Source organism: Hyla sarda, chromosome 5 (assembly GCF_029499605.1).
Source record: "Hyla sarda isolate aHylSar1 chromosome 5, aHylSar1.hap1, whole genome shotgun sequence".
NCBI classification, from domain to species: Eukaryota; Metazoa; Chordata; class Amphibia; order Anura; family Hylidae; genus Hyla; species Hyla sarda.
In genome coordinates, this window is record NC_079193.1 from 44,327,724 (window position 1) to 44,339,917 (window position 12,194).

Consider the following 12,194-nt stretch of genomic DNA (forward strand, 5'->3'; position numbering starts at 1 on the left):
TTAACCATCCTGTGCCTGCAAAATTTTATGAGCTGTATGTTTTTATTTTAGGCATTGACTTGCACTAAAGTTATCATATCATTTGCACTATTTTCATGATGTTTGTGCCGGCTTCATCATTATTCATGTGCAATCGCAGGGAGCGTGGTTAGTAGATGTGCTGATATTATCACTTGAGTGAAAATAATTTTGTAGCCCACTGGTGCAGGAATGTGCGTGAGCTTTTCACCATATTGTAAACTATCCAGGGGCTTCCTGTCAATTGGCCAAATTTGACACTTGAGCAGCAGATTTTGTATTGTGCCAAAATCTGCACTAATTATAAATTACCCCCTCCCCCCCTGTGTTTCCCAACCAGGGTGCCTCCAGCTGTTGCAAAACTACACATACAACTCCCAGCAGGCCCGGACAGCCATTGGTTTCTTGCTGCAGATTTAAACTTTTTTTTTTTTTTAATCAACTGGTGCCAGAAAGTTATACAGATTTGTAAATTAATAAAAAAAAATCTTAAGCCTTCCAGTACTTTTTAGGGACTGTATACTACAGAGAAAATGCGTTAATTTTTGGATTTCTCTTCTGTCACGACCACAGTGCTCTCTGCTGACATCTGCTGTCCATTTTAGGAACTGTCCAGAGCAGGAGAAAATCCCCATAGCAAATATATGCTGCTCTGGACAGTTCCTAAAATGGACAGCAGAGGTCAGCAGAGAGCACTGTGGTCGTGACAGAAGAGAAATCCAAAAAGAAAAGCATTTCCTCTGTAGTATAAAGCCCCTAAAAAGTACTGGAAGGATTAAGATTTTTTAATAGAATTAATTTACAAATCTCTTTAACTTTCTGGCACCAGTTGATTTAAAAAATAAAGTTTTCCATGGGAGTACCCCTTTTCATGCCACTGATTTTGTTTTGCAGCATAAAATCTGCAGCACATCCAGTAGGTGGTTGCGTCACTTAGATAGGAATTGCTGTCGGGCAATATGTGTGCAGCCTTCCATTAGACTGGTCCTCTATTGTTTTTAACACAGATTAAAATGTGACATACAGTAGGGTCCATTGAAAGAAAAAAAGGTGGAAAAACTCACCCTATTTTGAGGGTCAATCTCACCCCAAGCCCCCCCCCCCCCCGCCCCCGCTCGCATCATTAAGTGGAGGCATGAGATTAAGCGCCCCCTAACAATATGAAAGTCATGGTAAACCCCTTTAAGTAGCTGCATACATATGTGGTGTCATCCACGCCCACAGACGCCAACCTGTCACCTCCGTACACACTTACTAGTAATATCCCTAATTTATATACAGTAGAACCTCCCTTTTGCAGGCTGAGGCCAGTTTCACACTGTACATTATGGCCGCAGCACATTCAGTTTGTATTAGGGCTCCCACTGAGGTGCATGAGCCCTGTGCTCTACTTTTGTAAGCCTTCAATATGGATCAGACAGAAAAAATAAATCCAGAATAATAAAATATACGGCAGCCATATGGCATCACTGTACAAGCTCCTGCATGAGCCCTTGTGCACAATTCAGACTGGGCAACTAATTGTCATTTGCATAGCTACTGTATGCACTGCAGATTTTATGCCGGATATTTTTTGCAGTGTTCAGCTATCACATGCATATTTTGCTGCAGATTTTTTGCAGCACATTTTCTGCAGGTTTAGGGTGCGTTCACACTATTGAATGTCCGCCTGGGTAGTCAGGACCAGGACCATGCAGATATTGCCAGTCCCTACAGCAGACAATGCATTCCGCTCTGTATTCTGCCGAAAGAATGAACATGTTCATTCTTTCTGCAGATGAATTTCTGCAGAAAATCTACAGTGTGAAATTCCATAGTATTCAATTATAAAATCTGCAGCCTGTGTGAACACACCTCTGAATCAGAATACTGCATAAAATCTGCAGTGTATACAGTATGTGTGAACATACCTTTATACATGCTACTAGAGATGTTGACTAGCCACAGCCTTACAGACAGAAAGAGCAATAGATCCGCATTCCCCAAACTTGCGGCTCTCCAGCTGTTGCAAAACTACAACTCAGTGTGAGTCCAGACAAAGGATGCATGTTGGGAAACGCATGCAATAGACGAGTGGTCTCCAAATTGTGCAACTCCAGATGTTGCAAATTTACAACCCCGAGCATGCCCAGACAGCCAATGGCTGTCCGGGCATGCTGGGAGTTGTAGTTTTGCATTAGATGGAAAGTTGCAGGTTGGGGAACACTTAGACCAATGGTCTTCAAACTGTGGTCACCCAGATGTTGCAAAACCACAACTCCCAGCATGCCCGGACAGCCATTGCTGGGAGTTGTAGTTTGCAATATGTGATGAGTGGCAGGATGGAAACACTTGCAGTAGACCAGTGTACTCCAAACGGTAGCCCTCCTATTGCACGTTTTTTCCCAAACTGCAATTCTACACCTATTGCAAAACTACAACTCCCAGCATGCCCGGACAATGGCTGTTCGGGCATGCTGGGAGTTGCAGTTTTGCATTAGCAAAAACCAGAGTGGTCTCCAAACTGTTGCAAGACTCCAGATGTAGCAAAACTACAACTCTCAGCATGCCCGGACATCCGTTGGCTGCCCAGGCATGCTGGGAGTTGTAGTTTTTCAATAGGTGTAGAATTGCAGTTTAGGAAAAACTTGCAATAGACCAGTGTTCTCCAAACTGTGGCCCTCCAGATGTTGCAAAACTACAAATCCCAGCATGCTGGACAGCCAACGGCTGTCTGGGCATGCTGGGAGTTGTAGTTTTGCAATAGGTGGTTAGAGGCAGGTTGGTAAACAATTGCAGTAAACCAGTGTTCTGCAAACTGTGACCCTCCAGATGTTGCAAAACTACAACTCTCAGCATGCCCGGACATCCGTTGGCTGAGTTGTAGTTTTGCAATAGGCGTACAATTGCAGTTTGGGAAAAAAAACTTGCAATAGACCAGTGTTCTCCAAACTGTGGCCCTCCAGATGTTGCAAAACTACAACTCCCAGCATGCCCAGACAGGTTGGGAAAAACCTGCAATAGACCAGTGTTCTCCATACTGTGGCCCTCCAGATGTTGTAGTTTTGCCATAGGTGGCGAGCTGGAAGTTTGGGGAATACTTGCAATAGACATGAGAATTGTACCCAGTAAGCTATAAGTGGAACAAAAGAATAGAATCCGCAGAGATTGCAATCTAATTCAGACGAAGATACAATGGCGCAGCTACTATACGGTGAACCAGCTGTAGGTCCCAAAACCTTTTCTCCCTATAGCCCACATAATACCGCCAGCTTACCTTTACACTCCATATGTGCCAGCATGGCTAGGACCATGAGAGGTCCCCACTAGCTGTCCATTCTTGGTCCAGGACTGACCACCTTCACGGTCCCCATGTTCTGAGGTGTTGAGTGTTGCTCTCTCCCTAGGCTGAAGCTCAATGCTGGAAAGTCCAGGCAGGAAGTTTTTTTTTCTTTCTTTCTCAAGACACAGGCAGAGCTCTTTCAGGAAATGATGAGAAGGAAACAGAAGACGATATTAACCCTTACAGTGCCTGCAAGCGAAGAGAGAGAGAGAGAGAGGGAGATCCTCACTTAGCAGTGGCAAAGTACAAAGTGATCTCAGATGTCAGGGCCACCCAGAGGAAATCCCCAAATTAGGGAGACACCCCCGGGGAGGGTTCACACTATGGTATTTACATATTAGGAATCTCATGATGAAAGGAAACTTGTTTCGAAGGAAAATATTTTTTTTCCAATGTGCGCGTCATATTTAGAATGGAGCGATGAACTGATAATCTATCTGATGTTTCAGCTACTGGGAAAATAAAGCTTTTTATCCTGTGTCTAGTAAATGAGCAGTTAAACCAGAGTACACGTTTTCTGCAGAGATAACACGGGTCTTGCATCATTTTCAGGAATTTTTTTCAGCTTTTTATTGAGAAAATTGCGAAACAGCGGTGGGTAGGGGGGCTCACAGGCAGCTGTTAACCTGCAGATTGTAAGCCAGATAAAGGTTTAGCGCGCCAAAATACTATCTAACCCCTTAAGGACCACAGGTTTTTTCATTTTTACACTTTCGTATTTTTCACCTCACCTTTTAAAAATCACAACGCTTTCAATTTTGCAACTAAAAATCCATATGATGGCTTATTTTTTTTTTTTTGCGCCACCAATTCTACTTTGTAATGACATCAGACATTTTACCCAAAAATCTACAGCGAAACAAAAAAAAAATAAAAATTATTGTGCAACAATATTGAAGAAAAAACGACATTTTATAACTTTTGGGGGATTCTGTTTCTATGCAGTAAATTTTTCGGGTAAATATTACACCTTATCTTTATTCTGTAGGTCCATACGATTAAAAGGATACCCTACTTATATAGGATTGATTTTGTTATGAAAATTAATATGTTTAACCCCTTAAGGACCAGGCCATTTTACACCTTAAGGACCAGAGCGTTTTTTGCAATTCTGACCACTGTCACTTTAAACATTAATAACTCTGGAATACTTTTAGTTATCATTCTGATTCCGAGATTGTTTTTTCATGACATATTCTACTTTAACTTAGTGGTAAAATTTTATGGTAACTTGCATCCTTTCTTGGTGAAAAATCCCAAAATTTGATGAAAAAAATGAAAATTTTGCATTTTTCTAACTTTGAAGCTCTCTGCTTGTAAGGAAAATGGATATTCAAAATAAAAAAATTTGGGTTCACATATACAATATGTCTACTTTATGTTTGCATCATAAAATTTATGAGTTTTTACTTTTGGAAGACACCAGAGGGCTTCAAAGTTCAGCAGCAATTTGGAAATTTTTCACAAAATTTTCAAACTCGCTATTTTTCATGGACCAGTTCAGGTTTGAAGTGGATTTGAAGGGTCTTCATATTAGAAATACCCCATAAATGACCCCATTATAAAAACTAAACCCCCCAAAGTATTCAAAATGACATTCAATAAGTGTATTAACCCTTTAGGTGTTTCACAGGAATAGCAGAAAAGTGAAGGAGAAAAATCTTCATTTTTTACACTCGCATGTTCTTGTAGACCCAATTTTAGAATTTTTGCAAGGGGTAAAAAGGAGAAAATTTTTACTTGTATTTGAAACCCAATTTCTCTCGAGTAAGCACATACCTCATATGTCTATGTTAATTGTTCGGTGGGCGCAGTAGTGGGCTCAGAAGGGAAGGAGCGTCAAATGGTTTTTGGGGGGCATGTCACCTTTAGGAAGCCCCTATGGTGCCAGGACAGCAAAAAAAAACCACATGGCATACCATTTTGGAAACTAGACCCCTCAGGGAACGTAACAAGGGGTAAAGTGAACCTTAATACCCCACAGGTGATTCACGACTTTTGCATATGTAAAAAAAAAAAAATGTTTTACCTAAAATGCTTGGTTTCCCAAAAATGTTACATTTTTAAAAAGGATAATAGCAGAAAATACCCCCCAAAATTTGAAGCCCAATTTCTCCCGATTCAGAAAACACCCCATATGGGGGTGAAAAGTGCTCTGCTGGCGCACTACAGGTCTCAGAAGAGAAGGAGTCACATTTGGCTTTTTGAAAGCAAATTTTACTCTGGGGGCATGCCGCATTTAGGAAGCCCCTATGGTGCCAGAACCGCAAAAAAAAACCACATGGCATACCATTTTGGAAACCAGACCCCTCGGGGAACGTAAAAAGGGGTAAAGTGAACCTTAATACCCTACAGGTGTTTCACGACTTTTGCATATGTTAAAAAAAAAAAATTTTTTTACCTAAAATGCTTGGTTTCCCAAAATTTTTTCATTTTTTAAAAGGGTAATAGCAGAAAATACCCCCCTAAATTTGAAGCTCAATTTCTCCCGATTCAGAAAACACCCCATATGGGGGTGAGAAGTGCTCTGCTGGCGCACTACAGGTCTCAGAAGAGGAGGAGTCACATTTGGCTTTTTGAAAGCAAATTTTGCTCTGGGGGCATGCCGCATTTAGGAAGCCCCTATGGTGCCAGGAAAGCAAAAAAAACCCACATGGCATACCATTTTGGAAACTAGACCCCTCGGGGAACGTAACAAGGGGTAATGTGAACCTTAATACCCCACAGGTGATTCACAACTTTTGCATATGTAAAAAAAAATAAAAAAAATTTTTACCTAAAATGTTGGTTTCCCAAAAATTTTTGATTTTTAAAAAGGGTAATAGCAGAAAATACCCCCCATAATTTGTAACACAATTTCTCCCGAGTACGGCGATACCCCATATGTGACCCTAAACTGTTGCCTTGAAATACGACAGGACAGAGCGCCATGCGCATTTGAGGCCTGAATTAGGGACTTGCATAGGGGTGGACATAGGTGTATTCTACGCCAGTGATTCCCAAATAGGGTGCCTCCAGCTGTTGTAAAAGTCCCAGCATGCCTGGACAGTCAGTGGCTGTCTGGTAATACTGGGAGTAGTTGTTTTGCAACAGCTGGAGGCTCCGTTTTGGAAACAGTGGCGTACCAGACGTTTTTCATTTTTATTGGGGAGGGGAGGGGGGCTGTGTAGGGGTATGTGTATATGTAGTGTTTTTTACTTTTTATTTTATTTTGTGTTAGTGTAGTGTAGTGTTTTTAGGGTACAGTCGCACGGGCGGGGGGTTCACAGTAGTTTCTCGCTGGCAGTTTGAGCAGCGGCAGAAAATTTGCCTCAGCTTAAACTTGCAGCCGGATACTTACTGTAATCCTCCGCCCATGTGAGTGTACCCTGTACATTCACATTGGGGGGGGGGGAGACATCCAGCTGTTGCAAGACTACAACTCCCAGCATGTAGGGTCTATAAGTGCATGCTGGGAGTTGTAGTTTTGCAACAGCTGGAGGCTCTGTTTTGGAAACGGTGGCGTACCAGACATTTTTCATTTTTATTGTAGGGGTATGTGTATATGTAGTGTTTTTTTTACTTTTTATTTTATTTTGTGTTAGTGCAGTGTAGTGTTTTTAGGGTACAGTCACATGGGCGGGGGGTTCACAGTAGTTTCTCGCTGGCAGCTTGATCTGTAGCAGAAAATTTGCTGCAGCTCAAACTTGCAGCCGGATACTTACTGTAATCCTCCGCCCATGTGAGTGTACCCTGTACATTCACATTGGGGGGGAACATCCAGCTGTTGCAAAACTACAACTCCCAGCATGTACGGTCTATCAGTGCATGCTGGGAGTTGTAGTTTTGCAATAGCTGGAGACACACAGGTTGTGAAACACCGAGTTTGGCAACAAACTCAGTGTTTTGCAAGCAGTGTGCCTTCAGCTGTTGCAAAAGCTACAACCCCCAGCATGTACGGACAGCGGAAGGGCATGCTGGGTGTTGTAGTTATGCAACAGCGGAAGGCATACTACTTTGGCTGGGGATGCTGGGGATTGTAGTTATGCAACAGCTGGAGACACACTGGTTTGCTACTTAACTCAGAGTGCCTTCAGCTGTTGCAAAACTACAACTCTCAGCAGTCACCGACAGCCAACGGGCATGCTGGGAGTTGTAGTTATGCACCCAGCAGATGCACCACTACAACTCCCAGCATGCACTTAAGCTGTTTGTGCAAGCTGGGAGTTGTAGTTACACAACAGCTGAAGGTACACTTTTCCATAGAAAGAATGTGCCTCCAGCTGTTGCAAAACCATAAGTCCCAGCATGCCCATAAGTGCATGCTGGGAGTTGTGGTGGTCTGCCTCCTCCTGTTGCATAACTACAGCTCCCAGCATGCCCTTTTTGCATGCTGGGAGCTGTTGCTAAGCAACAGCAGGAGGCTGTCACTCACCTCCTGCTGCTGCTTGATCGCCACACAGGTCAGTCCCGCCGCCGCCGTCGTCGTCGCTCCTGGGGCCCCGATCCCAACATTAACGCCTGGGATCGGGGTCCCCAGCACCAGGGGTGCACGTCCCGCACCCGCTCACGTCCTCCGGAAGAGGGGCGGAGCGGGTGCGGGAGTGACACCCGCAGCAGGCGCCCTGATTGGTCGGCCGGTAATCCGGCCGACGAATCAGGGCGATCATGAGGTGGCACCAGTGCCACCTCACTCCTGCAGGCTCTGGCTGTTCGGGGCCGTCTCTGATGGCCCCGATCAGCCAGTAATTCCGGGTCACCGGGTCACTGGAGACCCGATTGACCCGGAATCGCCGCAGATCGCTGGACTGAATTGTCCAGCGATCTGCCGCCATCGCCGACATGGGGGGGCATAATGACCCCCCTGGGCGATATGCCGCGATGCCTGCTGAACGATTTCAGCAGGCATCGGGCACCGGCTCCCCTCCGGATAGCGGCGGGGGGCCGGGAAAGGACAGGACGTACTCCTACGTCCTCGGTCCTTAAGGACTCGGAAACGGGGGCGTAGGAGTACGTCCATTGTCCTTAAGGGGTTAAAATTGTCATTTTCTGACCCCTATAACGTTTTTATTTTAACGTGTATGGGGCGGTATGAGGGTTAATTTTTTGCACCGTGATCCGAAGTTTTTAGCGGTACCGTTTTAGTTTTGATCAGACTTTTTGATCGCTTTTTATTCATTTTTTCATTATATAAAAAGTGACCAAAAAGACGCTATTTTGGACTTTGTAACTTTTTTGCGCGTATGCCATTGACCGCACGGTTTAATTAACCATATATTTTTATAGCTTGTACATTTACGTACGCAGCAATATCACATATGTTTATTTTTATCTACACTGTTATTTTTTTTTTTAATGGGAAAAGGGGGGTGATTCAAACTTTTATTAGGGGAGGGGTTAAATAATTTTTTTTTACTTTTTTTTTTTGCTATGTTATAGCCCCCATAGGGGACTATAACATCCAGCATATTTATTCAAAACACTGATCAATGCCATTGCATTGGATTGCATTGATCAGTGTTATCGGCAGTCGATTGCTCTAGCCTGGATTTCATTGAACGTCCATTTGCGGCAAGGGATTAAGGGCTTGTTTTTTGCGGCACCAATTGTACTTTGTAATGACATCAATCATTTCACCACAAAATGTAGGCCGAAAACAGGAGAAAAAAATATTTGTAGGGCACAATTGGAAAAAAAAAGCCATTTTGTTAATTTGGGGGGCTTCCGTATGAGGGCTCATTTTTTTGTGCTGTGATCTGAAGTTTTTGTTTTGATGGGACTTTTTGATCGCTTTTTATATTTATTTTTAGGGTATACAACTGACCAAAAATATGCAATTTTGGACTTTTAATCTTTTTACGTGTACGCCATTGACCGTGCGGTTTAATTAATGTTATATTTTTATAGTTCAGACATAAACGCAGGCATTGGTACCACATATGTTTATTTTTGTTTATATATCTGTTTTTATTTCTAAATGGGAAAATGTGGGGGAGGGGGGGTGATTCAAACTTTTATAACTGAAGGGGTTAAATCACATTTATTAACTTTTTCTTTTTTTTACATTTTTTACACTTTTTTTTTTGTCCCCATAGGAGACTATTACATGCAATTCTTAGATTGCATACACTGATCAATGCTATGCCATAGCATATCATTGATCAGTGTTATCGGTGCTCTGCTGCTCCAGCCTGCATGGCAGGCTTGGAGCAATAGAACGCCAATCAGATGGCGGGGAGAAAGGTATGGAGCCTCCCGCCGTCCTCTCAGCTGTTCGGGACATCGCGGTCACGAACAGCCAGCTGAACTAATCGGCAAGTGTTTTCTCCTGTTTTAAAAGGTTAATACCAGACATTAGCCCGACAATGTCCAGTATTAGCCGCGGGTCCTGGTTGTTGATAGCAACTGACTGGTTGTTGATAGGTTTGCATTGAGGGGCGGAGCGTGACGTCACACGCCGCCGGCGTGATGTCACCCGCCGCCGGCCTTGTGGTCGTCCGTAATCAGACCCGGAGCGAATACGCTCTGGGGACTGATTACAAACGGGGTGCCGCGTGCAAAATCCTGGGGGTCCCCAGCGGCGGGACTCCCGTGATCAGGCATCTTATCCCCTATCCTTTCGATAGGGGATAAGATGTCTAAGCACCGGAGAACCCCTTTAAGGGCATTTCACGCTGCCTAAAATGTGTGGTAAATACGCTGCTAATCTCCGATAAGTGTAGGCACACGGCTACCCGGCGTCACCTCTGTGTGTTCAGTGAGATTTGGAGGCATGGCCCTGCCGCCCAAACCTCACTGTGCACACAGGGGTGCCACCAGGTAGCCTTATGTGTATGCTGATCGGAGAATACTCAGAGTATTTACCACTGCGCTACGTGGGACAATATCCTAAGGGTATGTTCACACGCACAGGATCTTCTGCATGCTTGATGCTACCGATATTATGTTGCAGTTTTCACTATAAACTAAATCATTGAACACAGTATCAAATATGCAGCAGGTGCTGTACATGTGAATACACTCTATGGCAGTTGTTCCCAACCTTTTTCGTCTTGGGGAATCACTCCGAATTTTTTTTTTTCGTGAGGTACCCCTACCGAATTTGACAAAAAAAAAAGAAAAAAAGGGGGGGATGGGGGCGGTAAACAGCCGCAATGCACAACATCAATTTATCTGTTAGCTATGTAAATTACAGTGCTGCTTTATACAGCATCTCACAAGTGATGTCTTCTAACAGTCGTTCCCTTCTCTTCTCCGGGTCATCATAACAATTTATTCCAGCCACAATTCTTTACCGTTAAAACTGCAAAACAAACCTATTAGGCTCAACATTTTTCCTTCATCAGCCTCCAGATTCCCCTTTTGCAAGTGAAGAGGAATACAGGGGCGTATAGGTGTAAATGGGTAACAGAGGGGTGTAGAGGAGTGTACATGGGTGACAGAGGGGTGTAGAGGAGTGTACATGGGTGACAGAGGGGTGTTGAGGGGTGTACATGGGTGACAGAGGGGTTTAGAAGAGTGTACATGGGTGACAGGGGGCATAGGGGTTGACAGAGGGGAGAACATGGGTGAAGAAGAGTGTACATGGGAGACAGGGGGCGTAGGGGGTGACAGGGGGTTGTACATGGGTAACAGGGGTGTTGGGGGTGTAGAGGAGTGTACATCGGTGGGCGTAGAAGAGTGTACATGGGTGACAGGGGGTATACATGGGTGTAGAAGAGTGTACATGAGTTACAGGGGGGTGTGGGGGTGACAGAGGGGTGCACATGGGTGTAGAAGAGTGTACATGGGTGACAGGGGGCATAGGGGGTGAAAGAGGGGTGGACAGGAGTGACAAGGTGGTAACAAAGGGGTGGACAGCAGTGACAAGGTGGTAACAGAGGGTTGGACAGGAGTGACAAGGAGGTAACAGAGGGGTGGGCAAGAGTGGCAAAGGGACAGAGGGGTGAACATTGGTGATGGGGGTAGACTGTGGGGTGGTCAGAAGTGTCACGATCACACCCTATCGGTCCAGCCAAGACGCTGGAGAGAGTGTGATGGTGCAAGGGTTAAGGCCACCGGACCTCTGGGTATCCACTACTAGTCCCAGCAAGTCACCAAATTAACCCTTAGATAAACGTGTTTCCACCAGAGCTGCCTTCAGAAAGGGAGCTCATATATTTAGAGATCAAAGACCAGAGCTGATTAATTAAACATTTAATCTGATAAAAGGTATCACAGTGCTATGCATAAAAATACAGAAACAAATGGCATACAGGTATAACAAAATATAAAAGAGTTTAGCAAGGCAAGTTCAGAAAACAAAAGATGAAGTTCTTACAGCATGATGATATAGCAGTCCATGAGAGTGAGTTCCAGCTGTTCTTAGGATGGTCTTGTCAGCTTGTTGCACAGCATTGAACACCCTGAGTCTAGCATTGTTAAATATTATACATCTGCCTTTTTGAAAGGGAGACTCCATTCCCCCCTCCCCTCTGATCCCACCAGGGGATCTCTTCCTGGCCCCTTATCTGTTTGAATATATGATGAGACCAGAGTGCATGACTTCAAAAAAGCCTTTGCCTTCAAAGGAGATGTAAACAAACAGCCAGACCCCCAATATAATGCAATACACAAACCCACAGTCTGAATGACCTCTCACCCCCAGGTCTTAGGTTATACACAGATATAATTTATAATACACATATAGGATTTTAATAATCAGGCCTTGGGCCTGACAAGAAGGGTGGTAAACATTGGTGACAGGGATGGAGAAGGTGGACATGGATGACAATAAAGTGGACAAGGGTGAAAGGGGGTAACAGAGGGGTGACAGATGGAAGAGGGTGCAGCACCTTAATTCAGCTGTTTTTCAATGCCCTTCTGCAGGGGTCCG

General features: G+C 44.2%; 1 protein-coding gene across 2 annotated transcripts in view; it reads right to left on the minus strand.

The window, feature by feature from the left end:
* Window positions 1-12,194, minus strand: part of MAP3K8 (mitogen-activated protein kinase kinase kinase 8) — a 50,827-nt gene that overhangs the window by 32,710 nt on the left and 5,923 nt on the right. For both annotated transcript variants that reach the window (XM_056518369.1, XM_056518368.1), the window contains exon 2: window positions 3,275-3,529. In XM_056518369.1, the coding sequence (XP_056374344.1) occupies window positions 3,275-3,311 (37 nt within the window). In that variant the 5' untranslated portion in view covers window positions 3,312-3,529. The remainder of the gene's footprint in view (window positions 1-3,274; window positions 3,530-12,194) is intronic.